General features: G+C 40.2%; 1 protein-coding gene across 1 annotated transcript in view; it reads left to right on the top strand.

Annotated features, from left to right (window-relative positions):
- The window catches only part of RAVER1 (ribonucleoprotein, PTB binding 1), a 29,045-nt gene extending 11,192 nt beyond the window's left edge, over positions 1-17,853 (top strand). Inside the window, exons 3-15 of the mRNA XM_063294322.1 lie at positions 1,543-2,012; positions 3,380-3,571; positions 4,045-4,174; positions 4,801-4,901; positions 5,398-5,484; positions 7,081-7,195; positions 10,775-11,025; positions 11,528-11,621; positions 14,295-14,437; positions 14,685-14,762; positions 15,331-15,456; positions 16,073-16,156; positions 16,270-17,853. Coding sequence (XP_063150392.1) covers positions 1,543-2,012; positions 3,380-3,571; positions 4,045-4,174; positions 4,801-4,901; positions 5,398-5,484; positions 7,081-7,195; positions 10,775-11,025; positions 11,528-11,621; positions 14,295-14,437; positions 14,685-14,762; positions 15,331-15,456; positions 16,073-16,156; positions 16,270-16,416 — 2,018 coding nt within the window. The 3' untranslated portion in view covers positions 16,417-17,853. The remainder of the gene's footprint in view (positions 1-1,542; positions 2,013-3,379; positions 3,572-4,044; positions 4,175-4,800; positions 4,902-5,397; positions 5,485-7,080; positions 7,196-10,774; positions 11,026-11,527; positions 11,622-14,294; positions 14,438-14,684; positions 14,763-15,330; positions 15,457-16,072; positions 16,157-16,269) is intronic.
- The last annotated feature ends 4,695 nt before the right edge of the window (positions 17,854-22,548 follow it).

The raw sequence follows: 22,548 nt of genomic DNA, 5'->3' as shown, positions 1-22,548 counted from the left end.
CGAGGTCGGTAAAATGAGTATCCAGCTTGATGGGGAAGGCAATGGCAAACCACCCCGCTATAGTCTGCCAAGAAAATGTCACGAAAGCAGCGTCCCCCCAAAGGGTCAGACGTGACTCGGTGCTTGCACAGGGGACCTTTCACATACTCATGCATTAGAAAGTTTTCATGAACAGGGCTTCTGGCATGCCCAAGAATTGGTTCTAATATTGGGCCATTTATTCCATCATTGGATTGGAACGTCATGAATAATATAGTTGGATCTTCTCACCCAAAGGCAGAATACCCTATTCTTGAAATACCCTTAATAAATATCCCTCCTGTTTTTCCATGGAAAATATCCAAAGATTAAATAGCTTTCCTTGATAATATTTACTTTGGAGGGTTTTAACTGCAATTGTATTGTGTTAGGAATAAGTGAATGGCAGGGAAAGAATATTTTTAAATATTGTCTGCTATGCCATTCCTAAAATTGAAAAAAAAATGACTGAGGCCAAGGTATTCTGTACTCTGCATGAGTTTATATCACTAAATCTAAAAAAGCACTGTTCTCCCTCTCCCTCCCTCTCTGAAGCTGAGTTTTTTTTTCAACATATTAATACATCAGATCATTGTAAAGCATGAATGCATGCACTTCCTGATAAAAAGTTTTGCTTGGTTGTGACAAGCATTAACTGTGGTTAATGCTTTATTGAGATCCAGGGTATGAACAAGCTGTCAGTAGCCCACAGCTGCTGCTCTTTTCATCCATTTGCATTGCATTGGGATGCAGTATTCTAGAGAGCCTGTCTTTTGCCTTTCTGTAGATAGATTTAAAGTTGCTTGATGAATATTTTCTTTCAGAAATAACAAAATACATATCTAGTTCTGAGAAAAGTATCATAAATCCTCAAATTAAGATAGTGTCCTAATTTGTTGCATAATGGCTGATTGATAAATCAGAAAACAGAAAGTTATACATGAAATGTGCTTCAGGTATGTTTAATATGGCAGACACATTACTGAAAAGTTCACAGAAAGATGAGCATTTTTCTTTTTTGAAAACTATGGAAACATAAAGTGCCATGAAAGAAGAAAATATTCTCTAAAGATCTATGCCCAGATTAATACAATGCTGACAGTTGTATGCATGTTGTTAGTGTGCCTTTATTTTACAAAATAACAAGTGTAAGGAAAAGTCTTTACAAGAAGAAGGCTACAGTCTGAGTTGACAAAGGGGAGGCTGCAGATGAAAGTCCCCTAACACAATTGTTTTCTTGAAATGAACCTGGTCCTGATCTAATCAGTGCCTGGACCCTTTACACTACCCTCACTTTCATTATCATGGAGAAGTGAATATAAGTTTGTGTGTAAATAAAGAACCAGGAGATTGTCCAGCCACTATTGGAAACACAAGGTGAACTTTTGCTGACTAGTCTACCAAGACCCCCCCCCTTTTTTTTTACTGTATAAATGTTCAGTCAGAAATCTATAAGAAAGCTTTGCTTATATGTTTGCTGAGGAGTGTTTTGCCAGTTGCCTTTATATCCCCCTTTTCTTGCAGCTTTTGTCACCTTATTGAATGGGGAACAGGCAGAATCAGCGATTCAGAAATTCCACTTGAGCAGGCTGCGGGACAAGGAGATTACAGTGCAACTACAACCCACAGATGCCCTCCTGTGCATTGCCAACCTGCCCCACCTTTACACACAGCAGCAGTTTGAAGACCTGGTTCGACCATTTGGGAACTTAGAGCGCTGCTTCTTGGTGTACAGTGAGAAAAAGGGACACTCCAAAGGTTATGGTTTTGTGGAGTACATGAAAAAGGATTCAGCAGCCAGAGCAAAGTCTGACCTGTTGGGCAAACAGCTGGGAACACGGACTCTGTATGTTCATTGGACAGATGTCAACCAACTGACTCTAGACCTTATTCACTCAAAATGCTTATGTGTGGATAAACTGCCCCACAGTTACAATGATGTTGAAGAACTGAGGCAGACCTTCTCTGCCATCTCTCCTCCAACATTCTGTCAGGTAAGGATCTTAGTCCTCTGGGAAATGGGCTGCTCTTTTGGTGTCTATGTAGCATTCCAATAACTGCACATGACTAGCTAACTGTTCCTATGTAGATTCCTTTTCCCAAGATGCTAAGTGAGAATAGGTTGTGTTGCTTATCCCCAGTCCAGCTGTAAGCAAATGTGGATTGTTCTTATGAATGCAACAGAATGTACATCAGTATGCCCTGTTCAAAAAGGAAGCTTGCTTCTTCTCCTTATCCCAATCGCTTAAAAATCTGGAATTTTCCCAGCTAGAAGAAGATTGATGTTTATTTCTCAATATTAATAGTTGAAGATCTTTCTGCTACAAAAAAGGTGGGAACATTCAGCTTCCAAAAATCTTTTTTGCTCTTTGTGAAACTTTTGATTGCATTGTCAAATTTTTGGCAGCATAATGCTCAAGAATCAACAAAGACAAGGAATATGCACAATTTTCATGGAGAAAACCTATCTGTGTGGTCACTAAGAGTTGACAACAGCTTGATGGCACATAATCTAATCAATGCAGTTTACAGAGTAACACTAGAACAGGCCTAATACAGTTTAAAGATCCTCTCCCAAAAAATTGGGAACTCCCATATCTCAGCCCTGCCAGGTGTATAATGCAGCCTTGCCTCACTTTTCACTATTAAGAGCAGCTCCCAGTTACCAAAAAGAATCACATGCCCCTGTGGTCCAATAGAGTATACTGCTATATGGGCAAGAGAGGCACACATTGATGGATGGGGTATTTCATAGAAGTCTAGTCCAGTGACTGTAGAAATTCTCATTCTTTATAACTTCCATTTGCCTCCCTTTTTTATGACTTGCATTCGCCTCCCTTTTTTATGACTTTCACCAAACAGTAGACTTAGAAATTAATCCTAAAACAGATTCATTTTTGCAGGATGCAAGTGATTCTGCAGTTCTGTTTCCCTGTAGTTGGTTTATGTTTGCCAAGCAACTCTGACTGAGGTTACCAACACTTTCTTTTAATGTTTTGATTGCACTGGAGAATTTTGCAATGAATGAAGAAGTAGAAGTCAGTTGTAAAATCCAAAAGACAAAAAGAAGAGACATTAAGCCAGGAAAGTCTGGAGCTCTTATCTCTCTAGCCTTCATCTTTCAGAACATGTTTCTTTGAAATTCATTCTATTCAGGGAGCCAAATGCCTGATCCTTTGGCTGGGTGCAGACAGTGTGCTAAGCCAAAAACAAAGTCATATAAACAATATTATAGCTTAATGGGATATGTAAAGTCAGGCTGTTTATCTGTATATGCATCCCAACTAAATTACTGATTCCATTAAAAACCTGAAGTAACTTGGTCATTTTCATAGTGCCTTTTTTTCTCCCTTTCACACAGCTGGCATGTGGTCAGGATGGGCAGCTGAAAGGCTTTGCAGTCCTGGAGTATGAGTCAGCTGAAATAGCAGAGATGGTTCAACAGGCTACCAACGGCTTTCTACTTGCTGGAAACCATATCAGAGTCTCTTTTTGTGCTCCGGGCCCTCCTGGGCGAAGTATGCTAGCTGCTCTGATAGCTGCCCAAGCAACAGTAAGGCTCAACTTACAGTATTGACTCTGTGTATAATGTGTCTCTTGTTAATTGGTGCAATATGCTCATGCTTTGTTATTTTAAGAATTTTATTTTGGCCTAAAGCTACGCATCTCAGTGGAATGACACAGGCCTCTTTATTTTTATTGTAGTTTAACAAACACTCCTCTTTTCATCAGTTGTCATGATCTACTCTTTATAGATGTCTCCTGTATTATCCAGTATCTTGATAGAGATAACCAGATTTCCAGCTCATCCCTCAAGGGGTAACACAAAATACATCTTGCAGGAACCACTTCCAGTGGTTGAAATAGCTGAAAAATTGACTAGTGCTTGACATTGCTGTAGTATAAATTAAATCCTCAGCTTTCACATGGATGCCCTCTTCCTGCAAATAGGAGCCATGAGTGTTATATTTCTTTCTCTGTCAAAGGATCCAGATACCTTTGTGACTCTGCTGTTATCTTTTTCAGGCACTTAACCGTGGGAAAGGGCTTCTACCTGAGCCCAATCTTCTTCAGATTCTGAACAGCTTAGGGAATCCTTCATCTCTCCAGCTCTTACTCAACCCGCTGCTTCATGGAGCCCTTGGAGGAAAGCAAGGCAAGTCCAGATAAAGGATTCTGGGTCTGAAAGCTAGTTTGGGGCATGACCTTCAGTATGTGACCTTTGGAAACTTCCAGCCTATAGGTCCATTGAGAATACTGGATTTCCTCTCACTATCTGAGTTAGAAAAGCAGTACAGGATGTATGCTTCATACTTAGGAGCTAGGCTTGGTTTCTGATCTTGGCTGCCATCAAGCTAGCTAATAACCTAGCTTAGAAAAGTGAAGCATAGCTTATTATGCCATACAGCACTTTCCCTCAAACACTGAAGCACTTCAGTCCTTCCTAGACATACCCAATAGGTTAAGCCATGCCTTCTACTAATGTATAAATTTCTCATTTTTATCAGACAAAGCTAAAATGGTACTAAACCTCCTTGTTAGGCTACCCAATGTGAGGGTTTGCAACTGTCTATCAAGCAATAACATAAGAGAAATTTTTTTTAAAACCTTCGAATTCAGTCATTGAAAGCCAAACTGAGTAAGATATTATGAGCCTCCAGTGATGAAAAATTCCAAAATTTGGTTTAGCTCTTACTTTTTGCAATACCGGGTAGGTTGCCTTGCCATTTTTTTCCTAATAGGATGAATTAAAAGAAACTTTCTATATTGGTTTCCTTTCAGGGATCCTTGGAGCACCACCAACAGTATCTCTTCTAACCAACCCAGCTTTGTTCACAGCTCAGCTTCAGCTGGCACTTCAGAATCAAACACAAGCACAGCAGGTAACTGTTCTCCAAGGCTGCAAATAGAAAAAGGGTGTTAATTTTTTGTCAATAAATGGGTTGTTGTACATAGTTTATGAGCTTATCTTTCTCTCAATCCTCCACCATTCACATAAAACAAAATCAGGCACACAACATATCCCTTCCTTGTCTAAAGTACTCATGCAGATGTATGACTCAGGTCTTTCTCAGAGTTACTTTTGCAGTTGGAGGTAAGGCATGTGTGTCCGTAACCAAGCTTTACAGTGGTCATTTAGCCTTTCGGTCACAGCAGCATAGCTGTATATTCAGCGACCGCAACTAGCTTTTGCTGTGCTGTGGTATGGCCGTTTGCAGAATTGCAGAATTGCATCTGGTGATAGAAGTGTCCTTAGGCACTTGCATGTATGCATAGAAAAAGTACTTTATAAGCTTTGCTTTCCAACTATCTCTTTCTCAATAGCTTTGCTATCTTTTAGTGACTTTATTTCTGTTCTTTCTTTGCTTTCTGCTCCAGAAGGCATTTCTTGGAAACTTGCTCTTAGTCCAAAACCAGGTCTGGGCACAGCTCCTACAGAACAAAGAAAACCAGGCCGTATTTCATGTGAGTGCTAGGCTTGGTCTCTGTGTGGAAATATGCTGGGTGTGTGCAGATGTGTGTAGTGCTTGTGCTCAGTGAAAGGTGCACTGCAGTGACCATTTTCCACCTTTTCCCATATTGTGGTGTCAGTGGGGAAGATATACAACGTAGTGCTGAATTTTTAAACTCTATAATTTCAGAGGGTGCAGCCTAGGAATTTAACGTTTAGGGTAGAATTAAGTAACTAGAGTGTTTTCTTGCCATAGCCTTTTGCACGTCTTTGTTACAAGTCCACTATGGAGGCTCAGGAAGTAAAGGAATGCTATGGAGGTCTTAATTCAGTATGTAGGTCTATTTTATTAACTGTGTATCTCTTTGAGTACAGGTCTCTGTAGTTCTGTAGGATTCTGTAGGATTAGGGTACTTTGTGACTCCAGAGATGATCAATTCTGTCCTATCAGCTGGGCTGTACTGAGGACGCATTGTGCATTGTATAAATCATACATAGATAAGAGCTCTAACTTCTGTATATTTTGATCATGGGCCACTGTTTCAGAAAAATGTAGTGTTTGTCCCCCATTCTTGTTAAGAGATGAGAGGTGGTGGTGGTTCTCAGTTTCAGACACAAAGCATCAGACCTGTTTAATACTTTTCCATTTCACCAAAGCCTCCTGGTAGTGTTACATCCAATAGGATTGATCTAGTTCCATTGGATTCAGGTAGTGCAAACTTTTCTTCCTGATGCAATCCTGCATTTTTCCTCTGTATTCCAGCTTCCCTAGAAACTACTGCCTTTGTGGTTTCAGTATTCTGTGCTCAACACTTTGGGTTTCCAGAAGTGAACACTTTGGCTTTCTAGGTTTTGCCTGCAACTATAAATAGAAGAGACCAGGGCAAATACCTGATAGAACATGCAGTGGTTTGAGGTGAAATTGTAGAGTTAGCCTTTCATCTTGTGGCTTTATATATGGCTAATACTCTTGATATTGTTGCTCAGCTGCAAGAGGACTGCAAGGATCTAGATACAGCTTAAAAGTTTGGATTTGAGATAAAAAACACCTTCCTGTTTGTTACAGCAATGGGAGGAAATGGGCAATCAGAACTTTTGGAACGAATTTTGAAATGCCAACATGCCTGTCAAAAAACTGATTGGTGCTGCAGTTCAACCCTTCAAATTAGTGAAGAAAGTGAGATACCGGAGTTTAAGCTACACACTTGTGTTGTGGAATCCTGTTTGTGTTGCATTTAGACTATTTGTGGCAGCTAAACTCAATCAAGGTCTTTCCTTCTACAAAGGGGTTAAAATTTTAAACTGATTCTATCAGAGTCATCAGGACACTTCCTTCCTCCAATACTCTGTTTTTCAAAACATGTAGAGGGGTATTAGCACTCTTCTGCCAGATGTTTTACGTAAGTTTACAGGATCCAGTTTCTGGCTCTCTAAGTGCACATCTCAGTATATGTAGCTGGATTTCTTTTTGCTTAGTTCACTTTTGGCATTGCCTTGCTTGACATTAGCTGCTTGTAGCAGGCTTATAGTTTGGTCTTGCTTGATCTTTTTATATACGTATATATCCTTGACTTTCATCCCATTTGTTGAAGCCTCTTACTTGTTTGCAGAAACCTGGAATCTTGGGAGAGTCTCCTCTTGGTTCCTTGCAGCACAATGCTCTGGGGATGTCAAACACTCCAGTTTCTCAGGCGGGAAGTCAGTTATTAGGTGAGATGTCCTCAGGTAAGTGCTTAGTTGTGGTTGTCCTATTAAGAAAGCTTCCAATCTGTAGTCTTTAAGCAGGGGCTTCTACAAGAAGTTGGGGAAGTTTTGTTGGTGTGACAGTCTTAGCACCAAGATCTTAATTTAGAAATTCTCCAGACAGTCCATCAGAAAGCTTAAAGAATTCTTTATTAAGGATCCAATTAACACAGGACAGTAATCAAAGCTCCAAGTGAGAATTTGGTGCCAAGACATTCAAAGTGATTCTTTCCCTCCTCTGATCTCATCCCTCCTCCCTGTCTCGCAAACAAGCTGCTTCTCACTCCTAAGTTTCCCCCTCCCATCTTTGCAGTTCGTTAGAGTGATTAACCACCCAGGTGTCTTATCAGCAGCAGAGCGTCCTTGGCTGAAATGGTTGGAGCAAAGGAACGTGAAGCTAACTTGGGTTGGTTCTCTCTCTGGGAATGCGGTGAATGCGTGAAGCCAGCTAAAGTGTGTAGAAAGCTCTACTGGAGAAGGAGCCTGACAGTTGGGTTGTCAAGAAACAGAAATGCATGGAAGAAAGATACAGACTGCAGAAGATTCCTGCTGCTTTCTAAAATTGTCTGATAGCCCACTAGCTGTTGGAATGGTTCATTTTCTCACTCAGTTAAGTTTTGATTTTCTTCATTCAATTCAGGAGTTTTTCTGAATTGAACTGAAAAGAGACCAACTTGAGTAGAGTAGACCGTGGTAGACTGTCCTTTGGATGGAAGTCAAGGTATTTTTTGTTTTGATTTTGCCTTGGATTTGGGTATAATTTTTGCTACTCTTCTCAGTAACTTGGTAAGAGTTCTATCGTTGAGAGTTCTACAGAGGTCTATAGTTCTACAATTCCCTGCCGCCCTGAGTGTCTGTAAAAGTTTATTGTGCTTCTGAGTCCAGTGAGTAGACTATGAATACAAACAAAATTTGATGTGACTGTTTTTTATCCTTAAAAAAGTAAAATAGGTGAATAGATTGTGACTAGAACTATACTGAGTTTTTTTAAAAAAATTACTTATATATCTATATTGGTAAGCTGCCAAGGAGTTCACGGATAGCCTGTGGAGCCTCTACTTCTAAATATGTTTATTAAGGCTGGAGGATATCAAGGTTTGCCATTAAATGCTCCTCAAAATACTGCCTCCACAAAAGAACAGCTATCAATCAATCAGTCAATTTATTTATTACGGTTGACTGGTACAAGCAGAGTCCTTAGTGAATATATATAAATCTATCTTAATAGATAAGAAACGAAATAAAATTTAAGACAAAGTCAAAATAAATTTATAAAACAACCTAACTAACATCTATGAGTGTTCCATAGCAGTCACAAAATAACAGCTATGGAATATTCTCTCCTTATCAGTCAATAGTGTATGTCAGCCAATAGCATAGGTTGAGAAAGGGGCAAGGAAAATTATTTGAGAAGACTTGAAACCAAATTAGTTTACAAATCAAAACAATTCATAAATGAATAAATAAATCCCAAATGCCTTTTTTTGTTTTTGGTCCATTCTCATCAACGTTATTCATGAGATTTCAGATCTAAAACATGTTTGGAAACTCCACTAGTCAGCCCTATAATAAAGAGGGTTTCACATGTTTTAGGATGCTGGGTGCCAAAATAAGAGTTGTGATGGGCTTCTATACGCTGAGAGATACCCCTGTCTCTAAAGAAGCCTGCTTGCTTTCTCAAACATCCAGAGGTTGCATTTTCATGTTACCTTCCTTTTATTTTGCAACATTTGCAGCATGCAGGTGTTAGAACTCAAGAGTTTTGCTGAAAGACAAATAGCATTTGGTTAGTTGACCCATGTCAACTTAGTTTAAAGGCAATTTTCTCTTTTGATCAGCCCTGCACATGTTCCCATAATGGCCTCAACAACCTTTCAGACAAAGCAAATCCATTGTGCCTCCAAGCTGTTATGTGTTTAGCTAAGAAATGCTATTGGATGGTGAAGCCATCTACCCGTTCTCCGTCTTCCTCCTAAAACCTGTCATTCCAGGGATTTGAGAGCAGCTTCGTGATTCAGGGAGCACAGAGTTGTGATATCTTTTTCTAAAGCATATGGTCTTGCTCCTTCTAGGGCGATTCATCCAAAGGGGAAGAGATGATGGTGTGAGGAAAGCCCTCCTTAGTTGGATCAGGAATATATGCTTACCTGAACACTAATGCTAAACTTACTACATTGCTTTCAGTGGAATGCACTTTTGAATTCCTCTTGGGATGTGCATTAATACTGTTGAAACTCTAGTTCACCGTTAATGCTCAGAAGTTATGGGTGCCTTGCCAAAAAAAAGGCAAACTAAAAATACTTTCAGTACTTCCAATAAATTAGATATTTGGCTGTGGGTGCAAATTTTGTCATACATTTTAATTTATGTTTACTACCACTCCTTATCTAGTTGAGAAGTATGTTTGCAGGTCTGTTTTCTTCCATGGATATCCATAGGTGGAATGGGGCAAGGAACTGTGAGGAAGAGTAAAAATATGGGCATCTTCCACCTCCCTTGTGTGAAATCTTTTCAGAGAGCAATGTTCCTTGTTTTTAATAAAAATAGGGGTGTTGTTGCTTAATTCTGTGAAACTGATTTTTTTCCATCTTATGTTTGAGGAAGATGCAAATTAAGATAAAGTGAAGGGTTCTCACCAGATAGAAGGCACATCTTAGCCATGGAAAGAAGTGCTTTGGAAAGCCCTACTTTTAGGTGATTTTGACTCAAGCTTCTTAAAGTAAAGCAAAAAAAAAAGTCTTAGACTACATGTGGCTTGCAGGTTGCCAATCACTGCTCCATTGCTGAGTAGTCCCATAAACATCTCTCTCTGACTAGCAGTTCCTTGCCTGACAGGTTTGGCAGCAATATTTCGATTGCTAGGTAAAATCAGTATGGAGTCAATATGAAACTGTTCTTCAGAAAATGTTGCTGCTTTGGCTTTGGTTGATTTCTATTTTTAAAATCTGCATTTCATAGAAATTGGATCTGATCAGAGGATGTTCTGTGTTGCCCTTTTGAGCACTTATATAACTGTGTGGCTTAGACAGTTTGGGAGGAAAGAGAAGGCATAAAAACTGCACTAATAGTGCAGGAGGTAATCTCATGGCTCTATGTAGTACAAATACAGTGAGGGATGCTCCCTCACCACACTGTTTTCAAGGTGATTGTTTTTTTCCCTATTTAAATGTGATTTGGAAAGTAAAAACTGTGGCTTCAGAGCTAATATAATTTGACCTATCATGCTTTTTTGCGGGAAGATTGAACAATCCTAATGTGGTGTTCCTCTGCACATCTTATCAGCTGTTATCAGGAGGAAGGCTACCAAGTACACAGAGACTCTTAACTTTGTGTATGAATGGTTTTGTTTCATAGACTTTACTCCTTATCTGTATGCCACAGAGGTTGCTATTAAAAGAAACAGTCCATATGTGGCAGGTCTGTTCTTTATGGAGTATTTTAAAAATGGTGAAATGAGGTGATTATTTGTTCAGCAAACAGACTGATGTCTTAGTCCTGCCATCTAAATCCCACAGCTGTCATTCAGATATACTCTTAACTGGATTCATGTTTTCTCCCCAGGTGGCTCTTTAGCAGCTGATGTGTCCCCAGGACCTGTGAAGTCTACCATCTTGCCTTCTGCAAACTTGTCCTTACCATCTTTTCTGGGACCAATGGCAATGGAGAGGGAGAATGCCATGATGGGAACACCGGCATCTCAGTTGACTTCACCTGGCTTACAGGGTCTCACTACCTCCATTTTGGGATCTATGATCAGTGGGCTTCAGAAACCCTCTGATAACAGACCAGACAATGGTCCTCAGTTAGCTGGTGTAAGTAGGGCCACAATATCTAATATTCAGCAAATGTCTGCGTTATTCAAAATCTGAGCATTTATTTAATGGCATAATTTTATCATTAATTACTGTAGTAATTTAATAGTTGAGAAGCAAGAAACTCCTGTTTTCTGCGATAGAGCTTTTTATCCTGTATACTGGCTAATTCTCTGATAATGCTCCCATTTCCCTATATTTCCAGTGCTTGCAGCTCTAATTTCATTAAGCGTTTTTTGTTTTGTTTTGCTTTTATAATTATAATACTTGCAGACATTAAAGTCTGAGTGAATGCAGGGTAACTGCTTTCGTAGGTTTATTTATAGAGCAGAGCTGGAATTAAAAATAACTGCCTAGTTTTAACTCTTAATAAGAATTCAGAGATTTTATCTATTGCTACTTAGGTAATTAACCCAGGGCCAGACTTAAGTAACTTGCCTTAATCGGAGTAAAATCCATCCAGCAGTCCAGGAAATGGTGATTATTGCAGTTTTCCTTTCAGGTTTCTCTCCTAGGAGAGCCACCAAAAGACTTCAAGATTCCACTCAATCCATATCTAAATCTGCACAGCCTTCTCCCTAGAAGCAAGGTTGGAGGTAAGCAGCAACAATGCAGGGAGGGTAACCAGGAGAAAATATTTGCTCCCCATCCCTCAATGTAAAATCATGTTTGGCCAATATTTTTTTTTAAAGAATAGGTGGGAATTTTGGATGTTGCAGTTCCCAAACATCTGAAAGATGCCAAGTTGGAAAAGGCTGTTCTGAATAATAAACATCTTTGAACAGGGGTTTGCATTTACTGTTTGACCTTCTGTTTATTCCTTAGTTGTTGTCCTCCCATCCTGGCAAGTAGCTTTCTTTGCAAAGTTTGGGATTACGTAACTTATTTATTTAGTTTAATTGTTTTACTAGGTTTATATGCCACTCCAGATATCAAATGACTCTGAGTAGCTTATCCTACCATATATAAACAAGGTTAAACAACATGAATGATCAAAAACTAAATATTACTTTGCTGAGGTATGACTTTGGGAATGGTGTCTCAGAAATTGGGATCATAGCATAATTCAAAAGGCTGTTTAAGCTATGCAGAAGTTCTTTAGCAAATATTCAAATATTTTATTTGGATTGCCCAATTAATCAGATTTGCAGGTTATTCAGATTGGCTTACGCCTTAGAGTAGGGATTCACAAACATTGTGATACTGTAACCACCTAAAATATTGAATGAATTGTGTGGACTCCCATATGATAAAGCTACTAATTTCATTAGGGTCATGGCTAGGCAAGAAATAAATATACCACTGAGCAGGATTGCAGAGCCCATAGGGTGGAAGGGCTGGAGATTTCAAACCACCTTTCTCAGAAGCCCTCTGTTTCCACACACCCTGGTCATGCCTCCACCTCCTGCGGTCGGGTAGTGACTTAATAGTTCTTGCTGCCACCACATACCTTCCTGCTGTAGAGAGGAAAATCACAATCCAAAATTACCTGGATGTTGGCAAGCCCAACAAGAAGAAGCCCAGTTGCTGTAAGTATGATATTCTTCATTTGTGCAGGGAAAACCAAATGCTTAATACAAGGCTGAAGAGACTTGGGCTGGTGGCAATATGCATGAGAACAATCTAGCAATATTAGTAAATCACCAGCTGAACTGTTGGCAGAGTGCTAGAAAGCATTTGGCCCAGGAGAGATCAGAAAAGTCACACACCAGGCATTTCTATAAAAATAATTTTATTTACAGAAAGCAAACATATTTACAGGCTCTCAGAGCTGCTTAACTCTCTACATGCCTACACAGAAGGGAAACTGAAACTAAAACAAGTTCAGGCAAGTTCCTCCCTTAGGCAATGCAACCATTAACACGTGAAACGGGGACAATTAAATTCAACCTCTTCACCTGCCCAAAATGATTAGTTACCATAGTAACCTTAATCTGTAGTAGAAAACAATATATTAACATGAACTAATATAATGCAGCGGCTAAAAAGCCAGTGCAATCTGAGGCTGCCTTAACAGAAACATTGTATCTAGATCACGAAGTTGTAGTGCCCGTGCACTCTGCTGGTTAGCCTGCCCTTGGAGTACTGGGTCCAGCTCTGGGCACCACATCTTAAGAGGGGTGGAGGAGCTGGAACGGGCTCACGGAGAGCTACCAAGATGATACGGGATCTTGAACCAATTCCTATGAGGAACGGATAAAAGGCCTGGCATATTTAATTTGTTGAAGAGAAGAATAAGGAGAAATAATGTTCAGGCCCACAGTTGACATTAAAGGAATGTTGATTCAGGCTGGATATTAGAAAGAGGCCATTCAAATATTACAGAGCGCTAGCCCTCTTTGATGCTCTACACATGGCAGTACTGGAAGAGGGATATGTAAATATTATGTGGAGCTTTAATGTCCGTATAATGCAGGCGGTCTTGAAACAACTGTGCATATTTTAATTATTGTAATTATAATCATTATTAATCATTACCTGCCTCTATTTTCAAAAGACTATCTGGTATGAACAAATATGGTTTATGCAAATTAGTAACAGATTCAAATGTCTTTCAATGTCTTTCAGTGTTTAAACAGGGTCTGGTGATATGAGCAGAACAAACAACAAAATTCATAAATCCTGCTAAGTTTTGTTCATACCACACAAGGTCTGGTGTGTTACCAGAAGACGTATGCTCAAATTCTTGAAAGTGCATAGAGATATACTGTATAAATTATATTTCTGTGTTGGCATTTCACTTCTTTCATTATGCTGGTTGATGATTCTGATTAACAAATATTCAGCCTGTAGAATTCATTACTAGAGAGGCAGAGATAAGTTGGGTAACTTCCAAAGAGGATTAAACAAATTGATCATGGTTGCAGATATCAAAGGCTACTCTTAGGTAGTGGCATCTCAGTACTACTGCTGGGGAAAATAAGTGAAAAAGCAGTATTCAATTTCTGCTTGCGGGCTCTCTGTTGATATCTGGTTGGCCACTGTGGAAACAGAATGCCAGACTATGTAGTAGTTCCTTTAGTGTCATTGAGCAGAACTTTTGTGTGTTCTCATGCTTGTGTCATAGTTCAATCTGCTAATAATATAGGAGGTTCAGAAGTGAGATGTTAATGCAAAGAGAAATGGTGGCTATTCCTAGCATGTGTGAATGCTAATGGAAAATCTGTCCTTAACTTACATAATGTAGACATTCTCTTATGTGATCCTGTATTTAATCTAAAGGAATTCTAGTCACATCACTGTATATTCATGGTTCACTTTCCTTGCAGGTGGGACTAATAAAACATTCAGCCCGAAGACTGGTGTACTTGGCAATGCTTCCAATCCTAGAATGCCACAGGCTTCCATGTCTGATCTTCTCCTGCCCTCATCTAGTCTATCAGAAGATAATTCTGCATTTGACTGTCAGCCTGTGAGTATTGGCAAATTGCTTGTGATTGACTGTCTCAGCTGGAACAACTGCAGTTATTTATATTTGTCTTCATATCCATAAGATGATTTATGAGGGGGAAGACATGCAGGCATGCACAGATTTTTGCTTTTCATTGGTGAGCATATAAACTATTAGGTGAATATTTCAGGATCATACTTGTCTTTAGTGGAAGCAATGAAAAGATTTGTTTTCTTGAAAAGATTTGTTTTCTCTTTTATTTCAAAAGGACTTGGTACCACGAATATATCCCCAGGCCAGAGAGACAACATCCCAGCTAGGTGTATTTGTGCATAAGCAGCAAAAGGTAAACATTAATTGAATAAAAACCTCTCCGCCAGCTAAACTGGACCAGGCATTAGGGAGCTGCTGACAAACTGCCCATTTCTGTGTCTGTTCCTTCTACTTTTGATATTCAGTCCATAAACTCTGTTGCTTGTGAAGTCAAATGGCACTATTCTGTGTATGAAGGGAATATAGCAGCAGGATTGGCCAGGGATGTGCATGGATCTACTACCAAAATGTGCAGAATGATATATTTTTAGGAAATATTTAAGAGGCGGCCATTATTGGCCAGAATGTAGGAGGAGGAGGAGAGGAATGGGTGAGAAGGGAAGCATAAGGAGTATCTTGGAGAAGGTATTGATCAGGAACACGGCAAGAAGGTTCCACTTCTTGGTCTTCTACAGTGTCACATGTAGGCTTCATAGTCATACTATAAAGCTCATAGTCATGGTATAAAATCCAGATGCCAAGTGCCTGTTTCTGGCTGCAGTCACTAAAAAGCAACAAGTTTACACTTAACATGATTCCTAGATAATGAAATAAGAGCGTTTGCATGCAAGCAGCTAATATGAACCCAACTTCTCTTTCAGGTTTCATCTCCTGGGTTTGAGCAGAACCATCTAGGAACTCCATTGCCCCCATTCTATGCAGGGTCTCCAACCTCGTATTTCACAAGTGGCCTTCAAGCTGGACTCAGACAGAGCCACCTGAACAAAGTAAAATTTTCATTTTTATTGTTAAAGTAGTTTGAAGTTCATGTTACAAATTAACTTTGGATAGCTTTCAGTATTATACTGCAGTTGTTTGCACGTTGCTCTAAGGTTACTTCAAAATATCAGTGCCACCACCCAGAGTTTCTGTCTTCTGTGATATTATGCAGTTGTTTCTCTGGACTGCGCAATTTTGGGCTGCCAATTGTCTGGTTTGACAATGGCCTGCTTGCTGTCCTATTTATACCTGAAGATGGGGGGTCAAGGTACCCTACCCAAGCCATTCCAGATACAACCAGTAAGGGATATGTAAGGGATATGGTTCTGGTAGAAAGAAAGTATTTACACAGTGGAATATCTGATATTCAGATTTGTTTATGGAAATGAAAAGTTTGGAAGGCTATTCTGAGTTGGTGCATGATAGCTGGGATCCAGGATACACATTTACTAATTTCTGTGTATCCAAGATACACCTTTACTAATTCTCCAGGAATCTTTCAGGGTACATTCTCCAATAGCACCCATGCCCCTCTCCCCAGATTATACATGGTGTAACTGAGCAAGGTGTCAGAAACCTTTCAGTTAAATCTGATGTTGGTTTGACTCTTTCCTTATCTTCCAGGCTGTTGGGATGCCACCTGTGGGCACAGGAGACAGTATCCTGGGATTAGGACCAACCAGTCCTTCCCACAGCAGCTACTCAAAGGTGAGATGATTCAGTTCAGAAGGAACTCTGAAACTTGGAGTTCCTCCTAAACTTTTCATTCCCCTCCCCTGCTGCATCTCTCCTTCCTCACCTTGCTTGTCCTTCTTTTGCAGACTCCCATTGGAGGCCAGAAGCGAGCCTTTTCTCACCTGCTACCCTCCCCAGAGCCTAGTCCAGAAGGCAGCTATATTGGCCAGCATTCTCAGGGCCTGGGAGGGCACTACGCAGACTCCTATTTAAAGCGAAAGAGGATATTTTAATCCATTTCTTAGTGAAGCACTCTTCTTATCCTCCCTAGCCCCAATGTGTACACTGTTTGTAAAAATGTTTTTACTGTTTTTTAGGTTTTTTTTAAAAAAATGCTTGTATGTAAAAACCATACTTTCACACTTCTAAGATCAGCTACAGGTCTGTCATGGACACTGAAGATGGGCCTTGGATGTTTGCTCCCAAAGAGCACCACTTTTTCCCAGGTGAAGCCGTGTGAGCAATCATGAGCAGCTTTGCCAAGCTTTAGTCAGCTGGACCCAAATCAAACAGAGTGTCTTTTTTCCACACGGACTCCTTCCTCTGCAATTCAAGTTGGAGTCTCCCGAAAGAGCCATGCCTTCGAAAGAGATAGAAGTTCCTGCCTTAAAGCTCCTAGGGAAGGCATGTGCCCTCTGGATGCATCGCAGTACAGTGGAGTGAATGGTGATGAGGAAGGTGGTGGTGATGCCTTGTGTCCACTGGAAAACAGTTCCAAACAGCTGCAGACTGTCACAATCACGCTCCTGGAGTATTCAGGTTGAACTGAGTCTTCACCTTCTCTACAGGCTTTCTTTTCTTTGGTTTCTTTTAAAGTATGGGTCTATTTTGCTTTTGTAATTATTTGTAAATTCCCTTTTTAAAAAAAATCTGGACTTTTAGTTGCTTCTTTTTAATAATAGCTTAGGAACATGGGATCTTGGAGTTGCATCCAAGTCAACTTGAATACTGTTTTTTTTAAAGTTTCTGTCCTCTTAGGTGTAGTAGTTTTTAGTCTAGACCAATTTCTTTTTGGGATACAAACTATTTTCTTCTGAGTGTGTTTTTTCTATTTTGACCATTGTCTTAATGCTAATCCTGTGGTCTGATAATCTTTTAGACCAAACTTTTGTGGCTGGGACAATCTTTGGGCATTGCTTTCTAGGGTGACTTGTTTTCTTGCAGTTATGCTCCTTAGTGGCACATCTGACTTTTTGAGAGAACCCAGCTTTTATACTGTGCCAGCAGTTGGGCAGAACTGTCAAAGTAGTTTCCGCTGAATTGGCAGTTGGAAGAGTTATCATGCCCTTTACACTGTGTTAAGGGAGAATAGATAGAAAGCACAATCTCCTCCAACCAGAGTAGTTTGGGCAAGATCCAGTTTAAACTGTTAACAAAGAAGAAGAGCTCAATCAGTTCCTTAAGCCAGTTTAGATTCAGGATAGGCAATATGCCCATTCTCAGAGGAGACCTATATATGGTTCATTTTGAGAGAGTGGGAGTCTGTGGCCTTCTCCCCAAGGGATTTAGAGTTCTGCCTTGATATAATGAACTTTTTCTGTTTCATAAACATGCTACAATATTTCTACTGTAGATACTGGCTGGTTTGCTGGATTTGTTGCTGGATTTGAAATCCATCAGCAGCTGGATACCAACTTTCTAAAGTAAAGCTATATTTATACCAAACTTCACCATACTGTTGCATTATTCATTGACAATGTGCTTCAAGCTAATGCCTGGTTGGAAGACTCTCCTGCCCCATATGTATATCTGATCCCAGAACTGCCTTATGTGAAAAAGGTGAAATGTGACAATTCCATATGAATAGAGTTCTCTCATGAAGTCTGAAGTTCTCTCAGTGGTGTGGTTTAGAGGCGTGCACACAAAAAATGATGCAGCAATTGTTGACCTCTTTTTTCTACCCCAGAGGTTGAAAAGAATATTAAATTCTTTCAGAGGTTGTCTTTTGCTTCCAAGTGGATTTCCCTTGCAAGTTGTCTGGTGGATGGAATCTCATAATTCTCAACAATAATAGCAGCATACTCTGGCACTTCTCTCCTGCAGTGAATTGAGCACACTCTACAAAGTATGTTGCCTTGTACCATTCCCCTCCCATGTAAACTTTGTGAGAGGAGAGACATGTTAATCTATGGTGGGAAAATAATCAGGATGACTCTGGTAGCACCTTTTCTAATGAATGAATTTTATTAAATGGCATAAGCGTTTGTGAGCTACAGCTCACTTAATCAGATGCATCTGATTTTTTTGCCCTCTATGTAACAAATCTAGTGGCAATGCCTTGAGTCTCCAGCTTTGCTTGGCTGTGTCTTCCTTTTAAAATCAAGGGCAGTTTCCATATACGTCTTTTTGCTCAGTTGAACACCAGGTGGCATCACACACCAATCAGAGCCTGCAAAACCTCAGCAGAGTTTCCATTGATTCACAATTCTGCTTTCTTGCTGGCCACTCTCACCAGAGAAAGGATCCAAATGTCTCTCTTTCCCTCTAAAGCTGAATGGCCTGTAATGTTGGATCAGTCAATTGCTGATTAAACTAAACAGAATTGTAGCTTTAATAAAAACCTGTTTTGTCAGCAATCACCTCATTTTTGTGAGACAAGCAGGAGGGTTGATTTCTTCAAATCTTTACCATCTCCTGATTCTAAACCCAAATGCCAGGAATATTAACTAAAAAGTCTAAATTTTAACATATTGATGGTTTAAATATAACTCTCAAACTGAGCTTTCAGCATAATTATCATACAGGTGAGTGGAACCTGAAGTAGCGTTCAGTGATTTAGATTATTTCTGAATTCCAGAGGTCAACTTTTTTTGATTCTCCAGGAATCCCACATTACCTTGCTGCTGTTCTCATTTTCATACCCTGGCTGCCCTTCTCATCCATTTACAGACAGCATTCCTCTCTGCCATCCCTGCTGTTTGCTGGGTTGCTAAAGAAAATCTGGTCTTAGGCAGCCAGAGTGATCTGTTGCACCATTTGGATGCACTGAGTACAGTTCTTGAAAATCCATAGTCTAATGATATCTCCTGCCACTCCTACTTACTTAGTAGGGTCCCATTTGCCGTCTCAATGCAGTTAACAACTTGGCTATCGAATGGGTATACATACATGTGGGTTACCCCAAGCCAGTAATCAGCTATTTTGTTTCTTCCAGAAAGTGTTATATTGATGAAATTTATGACACTATGTGGAAAGGCTTTATTTCGTTGTGCTGTAGGAAAAGCAAGTATTGTAAGACAGCTGGACAGATCAGGTACTTTCCTTTTTACAACATGGAATAGGGAGTTCCCAACCACATAGTTTGTGTTGGCAAAGCTTGGAGCTCTCCTTGACTTCACTTTTAACAGGGAACATTATGTTGGATCCCATCCAACACCAAACAGGACCTGAAAGGGGCAGCACTCTAATCCAACTCTGCTATGTATGTTTCTATTGTGTACCTACATGTTGTTTTCAAAGCCCTGACTGCCAGGTCATTCCAACCTCTCTCACATTGCTTTCCCTGCGGGTTCTCTTTCACAGCCATCATTTCCGCAAGAAGGATCTCTGGACTGATGTTCTTTCATTCTCCAAGAACCATCCCTACTAATAAGTTGATAGACAAGCTGGGGAGGAAAACATTCAGTGGATTCATACAACAACCTAGGCTAGTAACAAACTATGACTTTTTCAAGAATCTGAAATTTTTGTAAATATAGGCCTGAAGATACAAACACAAACCCACTCAGTGGTCCCACTTTTAGGGACTACCTGCAAATCATGTCCATTCTTGCGTCCAGGCTCCCAGCACACAAAATTCAGTAATCTTAGTAGCTAATTTCGCTTTAGGATCTCTCCACCACACAAATATGCTCATACTATACTCAAAATACACATATCTCTTCCTGTTTACTATCTACCTCATTGTACTATCTACATTAAATAAACATTTACATTGTCACTTAGTGCTGTGCTGATGTCTGGAGGCTGTCCGAACTCTGGATGGGGCAAAAGAAGTTCAAATTAAATCCTTCCAAAACCAATTTGCTTTTAGACAAAACCAGGTTACATCTTGCCAGTTTCCACCCATTTGATTCAGATACCTGGAGAAGGCCTGCTGAGATTCTCGTGAGGTTAGCAGGACCTGGATGAGGCAGCAGGCCTTCTCTAGGGCAACCCCCATATTTATGGAATATATTACCCCTAGAAGCTAGGAAGAGAACTTCCTTTCATGTATTCTGGAAAATTGTGAAAACCTTCCTTTTTCAGTGAGTGAGTGTTCCAGCTGATTGGTGCATGGGAGTTCCTCCAGACATGGGCATGTATCTTTTTTATTGTTTTATTATTTATATATATATTTAATTTGTTTTTACTCTGTTATATTACCCAGAGTCATAAGATTGGGGTAGTTAGTAAATATAGTAAATAGGATCAAACAGTGGGAGAACGTTACTTTTCCATCTATAAATGTTTAACAATGGCTGTGTTCATGCAACATTCACAACAAGGTTAGTCAGAAATCTAGCAGCTGCATGTGCCCAACATGCTAAGCTTGGTTCTTTTCAATCTGATCTGGGAGGTGGGGTGAGAAGTTTGGTATATTGTGTAAGTCCAACTTGTGGTCAGCTTATGGTATGTAATTTCAGAAAATTGATTAATTTGGTGACTTCATTAAACCTGCTGTGGGAACAGATCTCAAATCTAATTCTCTTCCAAGGCAGTAAGACTTCAAGAGAACCTCCACTGATATCATAATTGTCTGTTACTTGTCAATTAAGTTTTAAAATATTTTCTAGTGGTTTTCAAAATAGGGAAGTTGTTGGGCTGTATGTTCTTGCATTTGTGGATAGAATACATGTGTGTCTACGTGAGCGGAGAGAGTATGCATAAGTGTGCACTCCTGCTTGAATGAAGTTTAGGTGAGTACATGAGTGAAGGTTGTGTTTATGTGTAAGTGCACATGAACAATTGTGTGTGTGAATGTGTTGAGATCTAGAGACAGAACAGAGGTATTGCAAGGAATACTGCATTCCTATAGGAAGGCTATAGGAACTTCCACTGCACCAACCACCACAATCAAAACTGTATTCCAAGCAGGCCTGTTTTGTGTGCATCAGTAATCCTTTTACTATGTTTGACTCCGATAACCCATTCTTCAGGGACTCCTCATCCTATAGTTTACTACAGCACTAGTAATAAAGTCAACTGAAGTATAGAGAGCCAGTCTGGTCTAGCGGTTAAGGCAATGGGCTAGAAACCAGGAGACTGGGAGTTCTAGTCCCGCCTTAGGCATAAAAGCCGGCTGGGTGACTTTGGGCCAGTCGCATTCTCTCTCAGCCCCACCTACCTCACAGGTTGATGTGGGGAAAATAGGAGGAGGAAGGAGGAGTTGTTGTGGGGAAAATAGGAGGAAGGAGTACTAAGCATGTTCACTGCCTTGAGTAGTTTATAAAGATAATAAAGGCAGGATAGAAAATAACTTAAAGTGACAAACTCTGAAAAGGAGGGTGTGTGTGTACAGTACCTGCACATGAATAGTTAGATTATACATGTATAGATAAAGAACGTTTGTGAAATGCACATTAATGGAGATTGTGTGTGAATGAACAGGTACACAACAATTAGTTTGTCAGCATCTCTTCTAAAAGGAAGTTTCATTCCTATTGATGATGATAAAACAATACAGTACCTCTTGATAGATCAGACCCAGCTAATCCAGTCTTCTGTTTCCAACAACAGCCAGTGAGACTTAACATAAATTTTGGAACAGATGTAAAATGAGAAAGAGGCAAGGCAGGAAAAGCACTTGACAAAAGTCACTGTGGCCAGATGCCCAGGATTACATAAATTGAACTAGCGAGCTTTAGGATCTGCCAATGATTTTTCTTCCTCGATCCCAAGATAACAATCTTCCAGTAGACTCAAGTATCCACACAGCTACCTGTGAATTGCACAAACATTCAGACAACCGAATTCCTTCGCCTAGGGTTGCTGTCCCGGGGACTGAACTCTGAATCAACAGCGGTGGGCTCGAATTTCATCTCTGCCACAAACTCACTAGGTGGCTTTAAGCAAGTCACTTTGCTCAGCCCCAACACCTTCTTTCCCCGTTAGGTCTATGATCTACCTACCGTACACGGCATACAAGTCCGTGTACGCGAACTGTTCTCAGTACTCAGGATCAGCCTGCTCAGGCCTGATGCTCTCCCGTCCAACAAAAGCAGAGGAGCTCAGGCTGAAGTGAAGAAGCCCCCGCTGAGCGTCGAGCGCAACAGCTTCTCCCCGCCTAGAAATCGCTTCCCAGCCCCGCCCCTTCCTTACTTCTCCTTCCGCCTTTTGTCTCCCTGGAAACCGTTGCCGACCTCTGACCCCGCCCGGCAGTCACG

The sequence above is a fragment of the Candoia aspera genome, chromosome 2 (assembly GCF_035149785.1).
Source record: "Candoia aspera isolate rCanAsp1 chromosome 2, rCanAsp1.hap2, whole genome shotgun sequence".
Classification (NCBI taxonomy): Eukaryota; Metazoa; Chordata; class Lepidosauria; order Squamata; family Boidae; genus Candoia; species Candoia aspera.
The sequence above is the reverse complement of the archived record's forward strand: the minus strand, read 5'-3'. Positions and strand labels throughout refer to the sequence as shown.